This window comes from Malus sylvestris, chromosome 6 (assembly GCF_916048215.2).
Source record: "Malus sylvestris chromosome 6, drMalSylv7.2, whole genome shotgun sequence".
Lineage (NCBI taxonomy): Eukaryota > Viridiplantae > Streptophyta > Magnoliopsida > Rosales > Rosaceae > Malus > Malus sylvestris.
The window spans coordinates 10,373,700-10,390,264 of record NC_062265.1 but is presented as its reverse complement, the minus strand read 5'-3'; the positions used below and the strand labels follow the sequence as shown (position 1 = coordinate 10,390,264).

At 36.5% G+C, this 16,565-nt stretch overlaps 1 protein-coding gene across 8 annotated transcripts; it reads left to right on the top strand.

Annotated features, from left to right (window-relative positions):
- The first annotated feature begins 5,881 nt into the window (after positions 1-5,881).
- On the top strand, positions 5,882-15,557 carry LOC126626043 (oxysterol-binding protein-related protein 2A-like). Of its 8 annotated transcripts, none has more exons than XM_050295214.1 (13): positions 5,883-6,009; positions 6,284-6,813; positions 7,463-7,540; positions 8,081-8,440; positions 11,117-11,213; positions 11,971-12,416; positions 12,701-12,856; positions 13,035-13,202; positions 13,353-13,493; positions 13,633-13,859; positions 13,963-14,076; positions 14,791-14,981; positions 15,140-15,557. In XM_050295214.1, the coding sequence occupies exons 2-12, from the start codon at positions 6,391-6,393 to the stop codon at positions 14,972-14,974; spliced, it is 2,394 nt and encodes a 797-aa protein (XP_050151171.1). In that variant the 5' UTR covers positions 5,883-6,009; positions 6,284-6,390; the 3' UTR covers positions 14,975-14,981; positions 15,140-15,557. The 8 variants fall into 8 exon arrangements, with proteins under 8 accessions (XP_050151177.1, XP_050151171.1, XP_050151170.1 ...); XM_050295213.1 differs by having other exon boundaries at positions 6,284-6,819; XM_050295215.1 differs by having other exon boundaries at positions 5,884-6,009; positions 6,284-6,819; positions 13,633-13,848.
- Positions 15,558-16,565: the final 1,008 nt, after the last annotated feature.

Here is a 16,565-nt window from a genome sequence, read left to right as displayed (position 1 = left end):
ATCTTTTTGAACCCAAATGTATTACCTAAACTACCCTCACAAACCCAATTCAATATATAAATTTATCTTTACAACCATGCTATAAACTTATTGAATTTGGCTTTTTCTCTGAGTTTCTAGGCTGCAGTGATGGCGAAGTCTAGCAATATTGTGCAAGAGCTTAAGGAAGCACCTTTGGTTCCTATAATCCAAGTACAAAAATTAGTTGATAAGAAGAATCCACCTTCTTGTCAATTAGGTATGGTTATTAAATTGCTCCTCTTCGTCAATTAGTTATGGTTATTAAAGTGCAGCCACAAGCAAAGAAACCTAAAACCGACCGACCAAGGAGGTAGTGAAGAACCTACAAACACAATGAAAACCCCACATGTAGATATAGAAAAACTTTAAAGGCAAGGAAGACGGTTAATGTGATAACTCATCTCTACTTTTACGATTTTATTAATTTTAGAAGAGTGAAAGGATGAAATTGCCCTTCAAGATGAGGAGGTTGAATTTCATTTACTACCATGTCATGTCATGTAAGACTCATTTTCTAGGCGTCTCCTCGTAGTACTCATCGCTACGAATGCGTGGGCGCAAACAGAATGCAATTTAGAGTTATAACGAATGAGTTATTAACGAACGAAGTTGAGGACAAAATGATCAATTAATTATTTTCAGGAAGGCTCCAAATTTTTGAAGCTAAATCTGGAAAGCCACGTGTGTGGCTGAGATTGAATGGAATGAGAGATTGTCGGTGGAGATGGAAAATAAAAGAGAGAAATGAGGGATAGGTGAGGACGAATGGAGAGAGGGGAGAGGGTGAGTGATCAATGGGAAAGAGAAGAAAGGAAGAAAAATGAGAGAGTGAGGGAGCACCGGATCACCCTTGACTTGGTTCCTCCCCACCTACCCGACCAGTTTTGCAACCATTTCGACTATTTTCAATCGATTTTTTTGCCAAATTATAGCCATTCACCACCTGGGAACTTCTCACTGGCCCTTCTTCTTCAATTTCCACCCATAATTGATGGGTTTTTTACCCTAATTTCACAAGAACACCCACGTCGGCTCCGAGGGGTGCACGATGGCGAATCCGCCATTTCTGCAATGATTTCTTTCAACTGTCACCACCAATAGCCCTCCCTTGAGCTCAGGAACAATGCCCAATCATTGGTTTGAGCGTCGGAGTTGATTTGAGGACAAATCAAGAACACCTAAATTCTAGGGTTCTGGCGGATTCGTGGCGATTTGAAGCTTTTCTTGACCAAATTGGACTTGGCCACAAGTATAACACTTGCTATACTTGTTGAGATCTTCATTTCTGTGAAGTTTGCAAATTTTTAGAAATAGTTAATTTTTCCGACAAGTCTGGAAGGCCGACCGCCATGTACGACGGTGCCCGGGCCGAGGCATACCCTAACCTTCCTAGGCTAAATTTGATTCTCCAATTTTGTATGTGAAGTCTGGTTGATGAATTTTTGACGTTTGAACCTAGTTCCATTAAGGTTCGCCACTTGATTATTATAGCATTTGACGATCCAACCGTTGAATCATCACTAAACTTTGACACGTTATAGTTCGTAATATTTGAGGATATTAGAAACTTACGGATCGGGAATCCAACGTACGAATCTTCCCAAATAGGATATGTAAGTTACGTGTTCTATTGATAAGAATTCTAAGATGTGATTTGATAATTGTTCTAGGCGCCGATCGTTCGTGACACACACACACACACCTTATGGTTTTCCAGAAATGTTTTAAATTGATTATGCATAGCATACCATGATTTAAATGTGTTATATTTAAATATTGCATTGTGATGATATTTGTGGTTATGCCAAATGATCATACGGAGGCGCAAGTAAGTTTAGGTGAGTTATTATGTGATTGAAATGGTTGAATTATATGAGCATGCATATATTCATTTAAAGCTCATCATTGCTGCTCCCCGGTGTTAGTGCTCCTGCTCCGGGCTAGGGCACAGTCCTTCACGTGATGTTCACCTTCCGCATTGCACGCTCAACTAAGATCTATCTCCGGCAACCATTGGGCTTTGAAATAGGTATAATCTTATTCTAAACTTTCCTATCTTCATTTTGATATATTTTGGGTCGAATTTGGTTAAGAAACGATTGAGTTACGAAGCTTTGAAAATTGCCCAAACTTCTGACCAAGAGCTCCGGGACACTTAACGGAGTTTTTAACGGAAGGACCAAAATGATGAATGGTGGACAATCTCAGAGACCACTTTTATCGATTTGGAATCTCAGGGACCAAAGTGATGAGTTATGCAAATCTCAGGGACCATTTTGGCAATTTACCCTTTTCAGGCCCACTCACCCTTGTTTTTCTTCCTTCTAGGTTCTAGTAGCAAAGTTTTTGTACCGACGAGGATTATTAGCAAATCTTGGGGTAGATGATTACCATCAATGGTATAATTTTCACCCTATTTTACTGTAATGTACTTATGCTCTGTCATCACGTGTGAAATGGGTTAATACCCGCTTACCACGCACTCTTGTTCTTAGGCACTTTTAGGTTTAAATTTATTCACATCTTCCACATCAATACACTTTATGGCTTCGTCACCTTCCAGGTGTCGGCCAACATAGCTCGATTCAGAGTCCTAGTGGATATCCTGGGTCGAGGTGTGTCAGTTAATGGTGCTATTGGTTAGTCCATTGTTGTTGCCCAGACATGTCTTGTTTCCAATGGCGGAGTTAGGAATTTTTCACTTTTTCACCGGGTGGGCTAGCTTAAAGATTTAAATCTTTATAAACAAAGAAACTTGATACTGTATTATTCAGAGTACTAGCTGGCTTACGAAAATTTTCACAAGGTGAACCAAGGATTTTCGTTATTAAACAAATACATGTTAAAATTCAAACAAATCCAAACTTGTACATGTACAAGAAGCGGTGAGAAAAAGGATGTAAGAAAAAGAGACGGTTTGTAAACTGTATTATATATTTTTATATAATTAAACCGAGAGAATTTGGATTAAAGACTAAATATATGATGGACTACATTAAAAAATCAATAAAAATTACATGTAAAATTTTATTTTTCACCGAAAACTACATGGGCTATAGCCAACGGTAGCCCTTAACTTGGCTCCCCTACTACTTGTTTCCTATCGTGATGACAGTGAAGATGACTAGTAGTTTTGTTCAATGTCTTTACGGAGAAGTTAAAGTTGATTAACTTATAATTAAAAAAAAAGTTGCATAAATCGTTACATATCTTAATTGGAGGATTCAAAATTTCAAAATCACTATCTATCCGTAAAAAAGAGCTCATTTTCTTTATGAGAGCATCTTAGCGTTTTAGCCGGATAGAACGCAGGAGAAAGATTGTATTATGGTAAGAGTTTGATAAATGGGTTTTGGGTTTTGTTGATACAATTTTGTTTTATTGTTAAGTTCATCTTGTACTTTATGGTAATAATGCAATATGGTAAAAAGACACTTTCTATTTAAAATTTAAGCTGAAAGTAGAAATAGGTTGTATGAGTTCAAATAAAATTTGTATACTCGTCTATTTTTCCCTCTAGCTACCTTGTTTCATCCTTTTTTAATTCTTAAATTCTTCAATTAATTTCCATCTTTTTCTCGAACAAAAATAAAAGCTAAAATTTAAAAATAAAAATAATTATTACATAAAATCCTAAATTTAGCAAACAAGATTTGTTGAACGGTAATTAATAAACTGCCATGTTGACAATTAGGATGGTTCTATTTCCACTCCACAATCTAATGAAGGCACCCCCTACAATTCTAATATGAAATATTTTTTTGCTTTGATATAAAATGAATTGTAAATCACAAATATGACATTTGGAGGAAAACACCTAAACTGGTCCACCGAAAATGTTAAGAAACTGTTTAAACAGATTAACCAAAAGTAAATTGGGTTAAGGGAAATTTTATTTAAACCCATTTAACCTCTTTTTACATTTAACTTAAATTTTAAATGTTAATTGTTTATTTTACCCTATTGCATAATTACTATTGAGTACAAAATGAAATTAATAATAAAACTCAAATTTATTAATAAACCCGAACACTATAATTAAACCCTACGATCACTCTTTGTTTATCCTACGTTCATCTTGGCTAAAACCCTAATAACTCTCATAGAGAAAAATAAGTTTTTTTATTGATGGATTATGATTTTGAAGTTTTGAATTCTCCAACCAAGATATAACTCAATTTATGAATTTTTTTTCTCTCTGATCGCATTGTTAACCACCTCTCTAATTCGAGTTTTCCTTTCTCACCGTACCGATAAGAGCAAATTCATCCGCTCATATATCACCCCAAGTCTACGGTATATATATAGCAGCACTCCTTAAATTATTGAAAATGGATTACCAAAGTCAATCGATGAGCCAACCGCTACCTTATCAAATCACTTTCATATTTTCGTTCTCCTTGCAATCCAGAAAGTTGTCTGCAACCTAACCAGAAATATTGCACACAGAATTCTAAAATGTTCATAGTTTCATGTAAAGAAGATATTTTGTGCATGTAATACGCCAACCAGAAAAGACCGGATACAAAAATGGTAGAATTAGTTGTATGTTTTGTGATCGATAAGTTAATTTCACTGCTCATCACCACAGAATCACATGAATGATGGGTCCACTGAACGCCCATCTTTAGGATCAAGCTTATTTAGATATTAACTTATGAAGCAATTGTTGAAGAAATGGGTGTAAAAATAAATCCACATATTGAATTGGGTTTATGGGGGTATATTAGGTATAAAATATGAGTTTAAAAATATATTAATAGTTTAGTTAAAAATCAAATGGATGCAAAGAGTAAGTTAGATGAGTTTAAATAAAATTTCCCTTGGTTTAATTGTTTTTGTCTCTACTTAGTTATAAAAAAAAAAGTTTAAGTTCGACTCACATAAATACTCAAGATAATATATAATTATAATAAATTTGAAATTTAACTTTAGAGAATAAATTTTTATAAAACGGATACACAATTTCTACGATATTTCTTGCCAAAGATATAATTTCATATAGAAAGATACTCACATGTAACATACAAGAGCATCTCCAATAAAGATGTCAAAAGATAAATGTGAAATGTTAATTAGATAGTTGACATGACAAAGTCAAATTTTCTCTTTTTTTAACAGATATATTTTTTTTGTTATAAATTAAATTTGTTAGATGTATTTTAAAAAAAAAATTAATTAAAATTTTATTGTCGTACACGGTGAGATTTTACCGGTATATTCACTCATATCGCGAGAAGAACTCCCCTCTCTCGTCTTCCCATCAAATATTTAAGCGCAGATGAAGAAAGGGTGAAGTCGTATCCAGCTAGAATGGTAATCTGATTTCCCGATGCAATAAATTACCATTCTGCTACCCCTTAATTACTACCTGCACCCCCAAGACTCAGAGACTCTCTTCAGTCTCACACGCACTTCTCTTCTCTCATCGTGTACGTATACCCACCAAACGTCGACAACTAACCCCTCGCTCACATTTTCTATGTAAAATACTTTGCCTTCAATCCAAGCCAAACCAATACATATCATATACATATATATATTTTTTTAAAGTCACAAATTAAAAAAGTGAACTTTAACGAAAAGCTCTCCGTACTGTTCACTTTAACGAAAAATCATATTTTTACACTAAAAAGTCAATCCTGGTACTATTCACTTTACCCTTTATTTTGTCCTTATCATTAAAACTCAAAGTTTTCAAGTCATTTTCATTAGTTTTCCTATTAAAAAATATATTAGAAAAAAAAAAAAGCTCTCTAAATGTAAGTCTTACAATTTTTGACACGACCGTTAATCCGACACAAAATAATATAAAATTAAAAAAATTTTAAGTTAACAAAATAATTAATTAGATCGTTATCGGATAATCCGATAAACACTTGTTAAAATAACATATCAGTCTAAGTGATTTTAATAATCCCCAACTTCCTCATATACTCTCTCTCTCCCCGAAGCTCTCTCAGTTTCAGAGCTCCCCAGTCTCCCCAGGTTGGTCTCTAACCCAGAGATATAGAGTCTAGAGGGAGAAAGAAACAACAGCTCTCTCTCTCCTACTCTGAGTCTCAGAATCCTAATTTAATTTTGAGTGTTTGAAAACGACGATGATCGACATATGCATGCCTGCATTTTCCCTGCTCATATTTAATTTTGATTTTGATTGATGGTACCCGACACCTATAGATATAATTATTTATATATGTGTATGTATATGTGTGTATAAATATATTCATTGTTCTTATCAGTCAGTCTCTTTTCGTTGCAGGTACTTCTTCAACACGTAAAAATGGGGAATTAGCTCGATTATCGCTTCCAATCGTCTCTTTTCCGAATTACTTGCAACGCGACGTCGTTTCGTTTGAGTTCGCGAAAATGCGGGTCAAAGAGATGCACCCGCTCTGCTGCATCACGCTCGAGAGCGCGGGTCTCGGCGACCAGTCGCCGGACATGCCTCTCTCGCGGACCCGGAGCCTTCCAGCGAGTCTGGCCGCGGCGCAGGTCGGATCTGACGCAAATGCCGCCATCGGGGCATCGGGATCTGAGGCCACCGTCGCCGGAGTCCTCCACAAGTGGACGAATTACAGCAAGGGGTGGAGATCCAGGTGGTTCCTCCTCCGCAACGGCGTCCTCTCCTACGCCAAGATACGACGACCCGAAACGCTGAGCCTGTTGACCCCAAACGACGACGTTCGACTCATTGGCGAGATCTCCACTCACCGACTTTCCCAGATGGACAGCGGGACCGGAAGGCGGAGCAACAAGCCCCCGAAAAACGTTGGAATCGTCCACCTCAAGGTAAATGTATGTACCAAAAACGACACCGTTGCCCTTGTTGTTTTTTCTCCTCTGCGGTCGGTTGCAGAGCAGCAATGCTGCAACCGCGGACGCCGAAACAATTTTGGCGCTATTTCAGTACCGCTCTCTAATATGGACAGGAACTTGATTAAAAAATTTACCAAAAATGTTACCTTTTCTCTATTCTGTCAATTCTCAGGTCGTTCCGATTAATTATATTTTTTTTTAATTTTATTTAATTTGGTTCGATTCTGAATCTGCAAGAAGCATTGACCGATATCTGAGCGGGAACCGGGTGTGGACCGGCGGTTCACCGCATTGTTCCTCGTGTCCTGGGTTTTGTGAATTTCAATTTCATAACAGTTAACTGGATGTTAGTGTGAGTGGGTCACATCACCAGGTGGATATGGGGGGGGGGGGGGTCATAGGGTACGTTGCAGGCCTAGGTATTACCCTGTGATCATATCACCCCTAGTTTTTGTTCGTTGGATTCAAGCTAAATTTTTAACCCTTTCTCCAAATTTTAATTTCTCACGTCCCATCGTGGTGTAACTTGAAGCACCCAAAAATGGAGAAAAAAGTAAAGTTTGGGTTTTTCTCTACTTTTGGAGGTGACTTGGGGTTTTATATTAATATTTTTTTTTTTAAGGAAAAGGCATGGAAAGAAGGCAGTGATCGGACGGTGGGGACGGTGTTTGATCTGAAAAATGGAAGTGGGAAGGATTCTGTGAGTTTTTCTGGGTATTTTTGTTTGCTTTTGACTTGCTTGGTGTGGGGTTAGTTTACAAGTTGAGTTTTTATCATTTAATGCTAGAGTAGCGGTTTGAACGATGGGTTTGATTACATTGTGGGAAGACTTGAGACCATTAGGTGGATTTGTTTTAATTTTTAAAGCATCCTCTTGGTCCCTTTCAAAACCTAGGTTTTAGTGTTATTGGTGGAAATGCTTAAATTCTGTCCTCATGATTTTTCTGTACAGTGATAGCTTAGAACCGAGGCGGGTTTTCCGGTTTTGGGTAGAATTTCTGGTCGGTTTTTTGGAAGGACATCGAATGATCTCGCTTTCGACACTTTGTTGTTGTCTGCAGATTGAAGGTGTTTTCTGCATTGATGATTTTCATTTTCCTTTTGATTTACAAGGCAATTGCTTTTTTCTATTGTTGGTTTTCCAAAGCGACTATATATTTGTATTTTTGTTGAACACTAAGTGGTAGTACTTTGTATTTTATGTGTAATCTGAGATGATTTGTTCTAATTTGTTTTGCAGATCTCATCCTTCAGAGAAAGCAAGTCTGACGATCGGAAGTTTTACATATTTACTGCTACGAAGACCCTTCATTTAAGGACTAATTCAAAGAGCGAGCGGGCGGCTTGGCTACAAGCTTTGGTCTCAACTCGGAGTCTTTTTCCTCATAGATCCTTGAATGATAACCTCTCTCTTGTACCAACTGATTTATCTGTATCAACCGAAGGACTGAAAAAGCGCCTGCTTGAAGAAGGAACCGGTGAGGGTGTTGTACAGGATTGCGAGCGGATAATGCTCTCGGAATTCTCTCAATTACATGGACAGCTGAAGGTTCTATGTGAAGAACGATCAAATTTACTGGACACATTAAGGCAATTCGAGGTAACTACTACTTAGTATTTGTCACACTTTTCGAATGTTAATTGAAGGCTTGCACTTCCACATGATATCTTGAAGGGATATGTTTGTCACAATTAAATTTTAGTCAGCCATGTATCTTTTCAAATCGTACTTTCACACAGCTCTAACTACAATTGAAGTAATGAAAAATCTTCTTCCTGGTTGGATGTTGGAACTTAGTTTGGTTCGAATTTGTCCCATCCGGAAACTAATGATCCAAATCTTTGATCTAATATTTTAGTGTGGTATGTTCTAGGGTGCTTCGGAGTATTGGATACTCTGGATCTTCTAAATGAAGATAGAATTTTGGTCAAAAACACAAAAATGAAGATAGAATTTTGTTTTAGGACTGCATTCATTAATTATCTTTGTACTCACTATCTTGAGTTCAGTTTTGAACTTTGTAGTTACTTTTACTGATATATTGGGACATCTATATCTCAACTAATTAAAACAGTGTACTTTACTTTACTTTTATGGTCAGTGGAATTTCATTCGCAAATATCTCTCATAGAACAGGTGCTTGTCATGGATGCACTCATTTATTGTGTCTAGCAGTCCAAAAATTGATAATTTCCATGTCCCCAACTGCTGGTAGGAAGAAATATAGCATCAGTTGGCTAACTGTTGATTGAATTGGACCCTGTGTGGGACCCACCAATCAGCAGCAAAGCTTGTCTTGGTAGATCAATTACACATCTTTTGAGTGCATATATATGTAATGGTCTCTTGCAAGCAGATCGTGTCTGAATGTATAGTCTTAATCAACAATTTGGCAGGAGAGGGTTACTATATTTCACATTAATATGTGGATTTATAAGTGGGATTTTCTAATATGCTCCAAGGTATTCTATACTGCGGGATCATAACGGTTACAAACCTCCTAATATAAGATACTCTAGAGTACCAGGAATATTCGTTTATAAGGATTAAATTAGCACACTTGGATATGCTTACCGAGTTTATAACCACTTTTAATTCGTAAACAATCTCAAGTACATGCAAGCAAGATTCATTCCAAATTTACTGGAGTATGTTTTATATGAACTGCTCCCAATTAACGTGGTCTGTGGGCTTATAGCCTTTAATCATTACCATTTCTATACCTTCCTTTGAGCCATTGGATGTTTTGTGGTAGTCATTTCTCCTTTGAATAATTTGTTGAGCATTACAGTATGTTTCCATTCATAGATATAGTTTTATTCTTTCTGGTGTTTGGTGTGCCAGTCCGATATATGTCAAAGTATTAAAACGGTTTGTTATGGTTCATTATTGTCTTACCCTCTCATCTTTAAGTTATTTGCAACTGGCACACACGTGAGGTGTGTGCAACTAAATTTGATTATATTTTTTGTCGTGAAACACAATTTTGGTCCATATTGGAGTTTGAAAGCGTTTTAAAATTGTGGTCTATAACTTAAAATATAACTAAACGCTCAACTTATTCCATATCCAAATACACTCCTGTTGATGCACAAAACCGGAGGTCTTGGAACAACGTAAATCCGACCGTGAATCTACAAGAAATGTAAATAGCACAAGATGTATCGTGGTTCACCCCAAGGTTTGGGATACGTCCACACTGATTGTATTGTATTTCTTTGAGAAGTGAGGGAGAGAGTGTGAGAGCTTTGCTCTCGATAGGAGAGGCTTAGGGTTTGTGAGGGTGAGGAGGCCCTTTTATAGAATAAGGGCTCCTCCCCTAATTCCATATTTGCCCCTTCCTTTATCACATAATTACATTTAAGTCCCCCGATTATTTATACGAGGTCTAAATACGGAGGCTCTAAATATGGTATAAACAACTCCAAAATTCAAAAACACAAAAATGAAGCAAAAATCATGTACCTATTGAATGGTAAAGCATTGAATTTAAAAAAGTGACTGAACTAAAAAAAAATACTAATTGTGTATGTAGATGATTGCTGGTTGTTCCTTTTAAGCAAAAACATACAAAACCTCAGTTTTGAAAGGGAATGTCAAAGACCTAAGGTAGGATTGCTGGTTGTTCCTTTTAGAAGAATTGAAGGTAGCACAGGGAAAATTATTGATTCGGAGTTCAAAATTGTGTCCGTACATGAAAATATGCAAACATACTCTAAAGTACATATGTAGCCATTTATTGATATATCCGTCTTGCAATAAAGTTAAATACTTAGCTAAGTTGATAAACATAAATGCTTGAGAATCTGCAAAGTTTATTGCAAAATTTACAGATTTGAACGCGAGGGAAGTTTTTGACTCTGAGAGCGAGAAGAGAGAACCACCGATCTATTTATCCTCACCTTTCTTTTTTAATTTTAATTGCTTTTTCGGATTGACATATTTTTGGGTGGTTTGAATAAAAAAGCGGTTGAACTTGAGGAGAATGTGAGAGAAGTGATTAGCAGTTGCAGGAGAGATATGAGTTCAGTAGAGAAGCTGATGAGAGTGTGAGAAAGTGGGGTTTTTATTTTTTGTTTTATTTTCATTTATTGCTTTTGTTGGATAAATTTATCCATGGTAATAACATACTTAAATTGAAGTAAGTTATCTGTGTAGGGTTAAAATCATCTATCCCTGCGTATTTGGTTGACAATGAGTGTTCTATTAATAAATAGTATAGATAAGCATACCGCTTTTGCAATATCATTATGCCTGATACTTTTTCGTATGCAGGCAGCCAATTATGAAGCTGAAGCCTCTGGAATTCATGATGGGGAATACCAATTGACGAAGCATGAGTTTTCTAGTTTGGGACAGGGAAAATATAGTGGTAACCAACTTATGCTACCTATCCACTTTTTAATACATTCTTTCATTTTCTACTTTTGAATACGATACACCTTCCTTGTATAATGAACAAACAAAGTTGTTATTCTTGAGTATACAATTGATCTCTTCAGACCTATAGTAAAGCACTTCATGAGATGTTAGAGTTTGACTCGTGACTACATGTTAGACATGACCTACGCAATCCTTTTTGTTTTAAGCTAATCCATTGAAGATCCATCCTTTAATAGAAGTTTTGCAAACCTCTTTTCAATATGAGAGTTGCGCTGAGGATGTACACATTGTGCATAAGTATATGTGTGTGCGCATGCAAAAAGAGCGGTTTGCAGAAATCATGTCACAGTCTAGCTGTTTGTAATAGAACCTGCCGTGCATGATGTAACATTGTTTACAAGTGATCTCATTAATTGATGCATGTAAAAATTATGGTAAATTGATAATCTATCTGTACACAGATAGTTTTATTTGAACCAATAGAGCTATATTCTGTAATTAATGTTGACTGATTACCAATTTGGATGGTTAGGTTTGAGCTTCTTGTTTTCATTTGGCTCAAGGTGGCTGTTATTTTTAGGACTTGGGAAAAACATCTTTATCTGTTCTCGCTTTGTCTCAAAGAATTTCTTTTGCTAATGAACTCTCTGAATGCCTAATTATTCAAAATTTCTGCAATCTCAGAGCATTGTTTTATCTTCACTTCTTAGCATTCATGATTGTGTTAATACTGTTTTGCCTTATAGAGTGCAGCACAACTGAGTCATCTGACGATATTGAGAAACAAGAGCATGAGGAAGTGTCAGATGAAGACGAAATGCCATTTCATGACACACAAGAGTATTTCACTGAACCCATCATAAGTTGTGGGTCTATGAAAGGAGTGGTAACTAACAGTAATAAGCAAAGTGACACTCAAAGTCAATCTAATAAAGGTGAGGAGACACAAACTGAGAAGGAAGTTCAGGATTATAAATACCCACACGTTGAAAGAAGAAAAGAGCTTCCCACTCCAGTTGAGAAGGAGAAAGGGGTCAGCCTTTGGTCTATGATTAAAGACAATGTGGGAAAGGATCTCACTCGAGTATGCCTTCCTGTGTACTTTAATGAGCCAATATCATCTCTTCAGAAGTGTTGTGAGGATTTGGAGTACTCGTATCTTTTGGACCGTGCATATGAGTATGGGAAAATGGTAAGGTTGGGGAGTGTGGGCTTTTTTCCTCATTATACATTGCAGTACTAATTTCATGTTTGTGGTAGAGATTGTCTGTATTGATGACTGCCCATACTTATATGTTTAGTAAGTCTTAGAAGGATTGCAGGAAGAATAGACCATCGGTCAATTTCTTGCATTAGAATAGTAAATCAAGTTTTTATTTGCCTGGAATGTGCACTAGAATATTTTTTAGTGCCTCCAAGATTATAACTTTTTTGAAATATCTCACATTGTTCGTTTTTGGTCCTTTATCTTATTAGGGAAACAGTCTCCAAAGGGTTCTAAATGTTGCTGCATTTGCGGTTTCTGGATATGCATCATCTGTAGGGCGGCACTGCAAGCCATTCAATCCCTTGTTAGGGGAAACTTATGAAGCTAACTATCCTGATAAAGGAATTCGCTTCTTCTCCGAAAAGGTAAGGGAAGTAAAATAAACGAGCACGGGTGTGATAAGTGAAAATAAGGGTGATATTTGCATGGGAAGGCTATTTATTATCTTGATATTCTTACAGTGGTTTTATATAAATGTTTACTTTTTTCCTAAATTTATCCTACTCAATCCAAAATATTTAAATAAAATTTTACTTGATACAGGTTAGTCACCATCCAACACTCATTGCCTGCCATTGTGAAGGTAGAGGGTGGAAGTTCTGGGCTGACAGCAATATCCGCACTAAATTTTGGGGGCGATCAATTCAGCTTGACCCTGTTGGAGTTCTGAGCTTGCAGTTTGATGATGGTGAAATTTTCCAGTGGAGCAAGGTATGCATTACTATGTTGTGTTTTTACTCTAAATTGACAGATCGTTAGAATCATTTTCTTGAGTAATATAACCACCAAGGTGTGCATTTCTATGTTACGTTTTTTTTAGGTATGCTACAAGTGCTTAAATATCTTTACGTTGTCTAATAGGTCACAACAAGCATATATAATCTAATTCTTGGTAAAGTGTATTGTGATCACCATGGTACAATGCATATACGTGGTAATTGTCAGCATTCATGCAAACTGAAGTTCAAAGAGCAATCGATTCTTGACCGAAATCCTCACCAGGTTAGTGGCGTATTTATTTTTCTGTCCAGTACGATGGTTCTATGTTGTAGTAGAGAATGTTGAATCATTATCATTGCTGTTTACTGGTCTGATATTGTGCTGCTGGATTAATTGCAACTGTACACCTACATCCACATAGGTCCATGGATTTGTGGAAGATGTCATGGGGCAAAAGGTTGCTACGTTATTTGGGAAGTGGGATGAAAGCATGCATTATGTTAATGGTGATGGGAGTGGCAAGTTAAATCCTTCAGATGCTTCGTTGTTGTGGAAAAGTAGTAAACCTCCTGATGTCACACGATACAACTTAACGTCATTCGCAATGACACTGAATGAACTAACACCTGGACTGCAGGTAGACATGATGTAATACATCAAATGTTTCATATGCATTCTCATTTTTCCCTTATGCATCTCTCATTGGTTCTTATAGCTTTGTCTGATCCTGGATATTTGATCACGAATTAAGGAGAAGCTCCCACCCACTGATTCCAGGCTCAGGCCAGACCAACGGCATCTGGAGAATGGAGAGTACGAAAAGGCAAATGCAGAGAAACAGCGGCTGGAAAAAAGGCAAAGAATGGTAATTTTAGCTTCTTTCTGTATCTTTTGGTCACACACACACACACACACACACACACACACACACACACACATCCATGCCAGCCTCATCAGCTGATTTTCTTTTCACTGATTCTAGGTTTTACGTGTAGAAGGTAATCCGATATTCGTATTGTTTTCCTTGGTCATGGATTATGGTTTTTCTATGATCTTCCCAATCAGAATATTTATTAGTCCTATACTTCATGCGATCAAAGTTAAAATTCATACTATGATCATACCAAATGATGAATAATCCATACTAGAGACCAAGTCACTTGCCAAAATAGAGTCAACTGTGTCAATGAAACAACTTTTATGTTGGACAGTTGGAAAATTTATATTGCTGATAAATAATAAGTTATGACTCTTTGGTCAGTTTTGTTATTGGTTTGCATTGCAAGCGACTTCAGCAACTTCACCCAGTTCCAACATGAGAAAAAAATGGATGTCTTTGCTCTTGCCCCATTTACTCCTCTTACGCTTTCACAATATATTATTGAGTTCCTTACAGATTTGAAGAGCAAATACGGAAAATTATTTAATGAATTAAAAAATATACAGATCTTTAGGAATACTTCCAGTGTATTATAGTTTCCAATAAATATGTTTACAAGCAGATGGCATATGATTTAACTGAAGTATTTCTTTATTACTATTAATGCTGGTGAGAATCCTTGAAACTCTCAATGCACAGTCGAGGAAACTACAAGAAAACGGGTGGAAACCCAGGTGGTTCGAGAGAGAAGGTGAAGGTGGACCTTTCCGCTATGTTGGTGGCTATTGGGAAACACGGAAGCAGGGAAAATGGGATGAATGCCCAGACATTTTTGGTGAATTTAACGAAGGCCTTGATGATCAAACAGAAGGGTCCTGATTAAAATTCATGTAGGTGCTTACTGTCTACAAAACCATGTTTGATACATTCTTAAAACTGCAATATCCACAAACGTCTCCATTTCCGTCGATATATGATTCAACTCTACTAAACTCGTTCACTAGAAACGTCTAAGACTTTTTTATGTGTAAATTTTCTTATAATGCAGGAAACATAAATTGCCTTGAGATGGTCACAGCCGAAACTGCGAGCGGTATAGCTTGGCATTTCCTGATTCGGTGTATTTGTTCAAGAGCGGTCAGGAGATTGATAGCATTCGGGCATTTAAGCGAAGAATTCCCTTTCACTCGGCTGTACGTTGATGGTTAGATCGTAGTCTTATATATATATATATATACCCTTGTAATGTTATCATTCAGTGTCATGGGATATTAGCTTACTTGTCTAATCCCTCTCCCTCCCTCTCTTCATCTGTCACATGTTGTAGTTTTCGTTTTCTTTGTATTGGTGCCAACCATTGGTTGAGCATTTTCATATTTAATTGTATTTTCTTGGGAATAAAAAGTAAAATGTAATTCTATCACCATTCCTTAATGTAATAACTTTGGGCTGCCCATTATTAACAAGTAGTGTTCTTGCTAGGACCATCATCGGGGTGAACTCGATTCCGAATAAACTCAATCTCAGTCTTATATATCTGAGAATATGGTGGTAATTGTCTCCTAACTTTAATCTAATTGGAGTAATAATTCCTTAACTCATCAAAACATGCAACTATGGTTTTTTCGGTAATTTTGAGTTATATGATAAAACAGCTGAAATTATGATTTCCATTTTAAAGTTAATCTACAGACGCACCAACTTGTCCCCCTTTGTTTTTCAACATGATTTAGACTTGGAATCTAATATTAGTTTTTCATAATAATTATATGCCACTCGAGTTGGAACAGTGGAGTAGTTGAATTATAGTGAGAGTGATCCGGGCTTTCGGATAAACGATTAAATTTAGAGGTCCAAATTCTCTAAATTCCAATGGACAAGATTCATCCCATGCTTGAGACTGAAATCTAGCCGCTGGTTTTTGCATAATGTGGTCCAAATCTAATTATGGAGGCCAAGTGAATGCTCTATAACTCAGTAATCATCAGCTCCATTCTCCCGCTTTCTAATTCGACCGCAGGTTGGAAGTCTGCCATTTAAATCCAAATATTGGGTTTATATCATAAATTATCTCTGATATTGAATCACACCATTAAGATGGTCTCTGTAAATTGAAAATCGGTGAATGTAGTCTCTAAAATAGGTGTCACAAATTAATATAATTCTTGTCACAATTATGTCAAAAATTCTATTACATGTTGATGTGGCACATAAATGGGACCCACAAGATGTAAGAATTTTTATCACAAATGGTCTTTGAAATTAATCCATGCGATCAAGAGGGTCCTTGAAATTGAAAATTGATCAACGTAGTCCCTGAAATAGGTGTCACAAATTAATATGGTCATTCTATTTAAATCATATTAGGACTATGTTGATCAATTTTCAATTTCAGTGACCATTGTGATAAAAAAAAAAAAGACTTGCGAGACCCATTTATGTGTCATATCAGTACATAATAGAATTTTTGATAG

What these genes read in the sequence shown, in the direction of transcription:
- LOC126626043 (XM_050295213.1), top strand. Translation starts at nt 6,391, where the DNA reads ATGCGGGTCAAAGAGATGCACCCGCTCTGCTGCATCACGCTCGAGAGC. An exon ending in CATATGAGTATGGGAAAATG is followed by an intron (nt 12,417 to 12,700) that starts GTAAGGTTGGGG and finishes TTATCTTATTAG; the next exon opens with GGAAACAGTCTCCAAAGGGT. An exon ending in AAATTTTCCAGTGGAGCAAG is followed by an intron (nt 13,203 to 13,352) that starts GTATGCATTACT and finishes GTTGTCTAATAG; the next exon opens with GTCACAACAAGCATATATAA.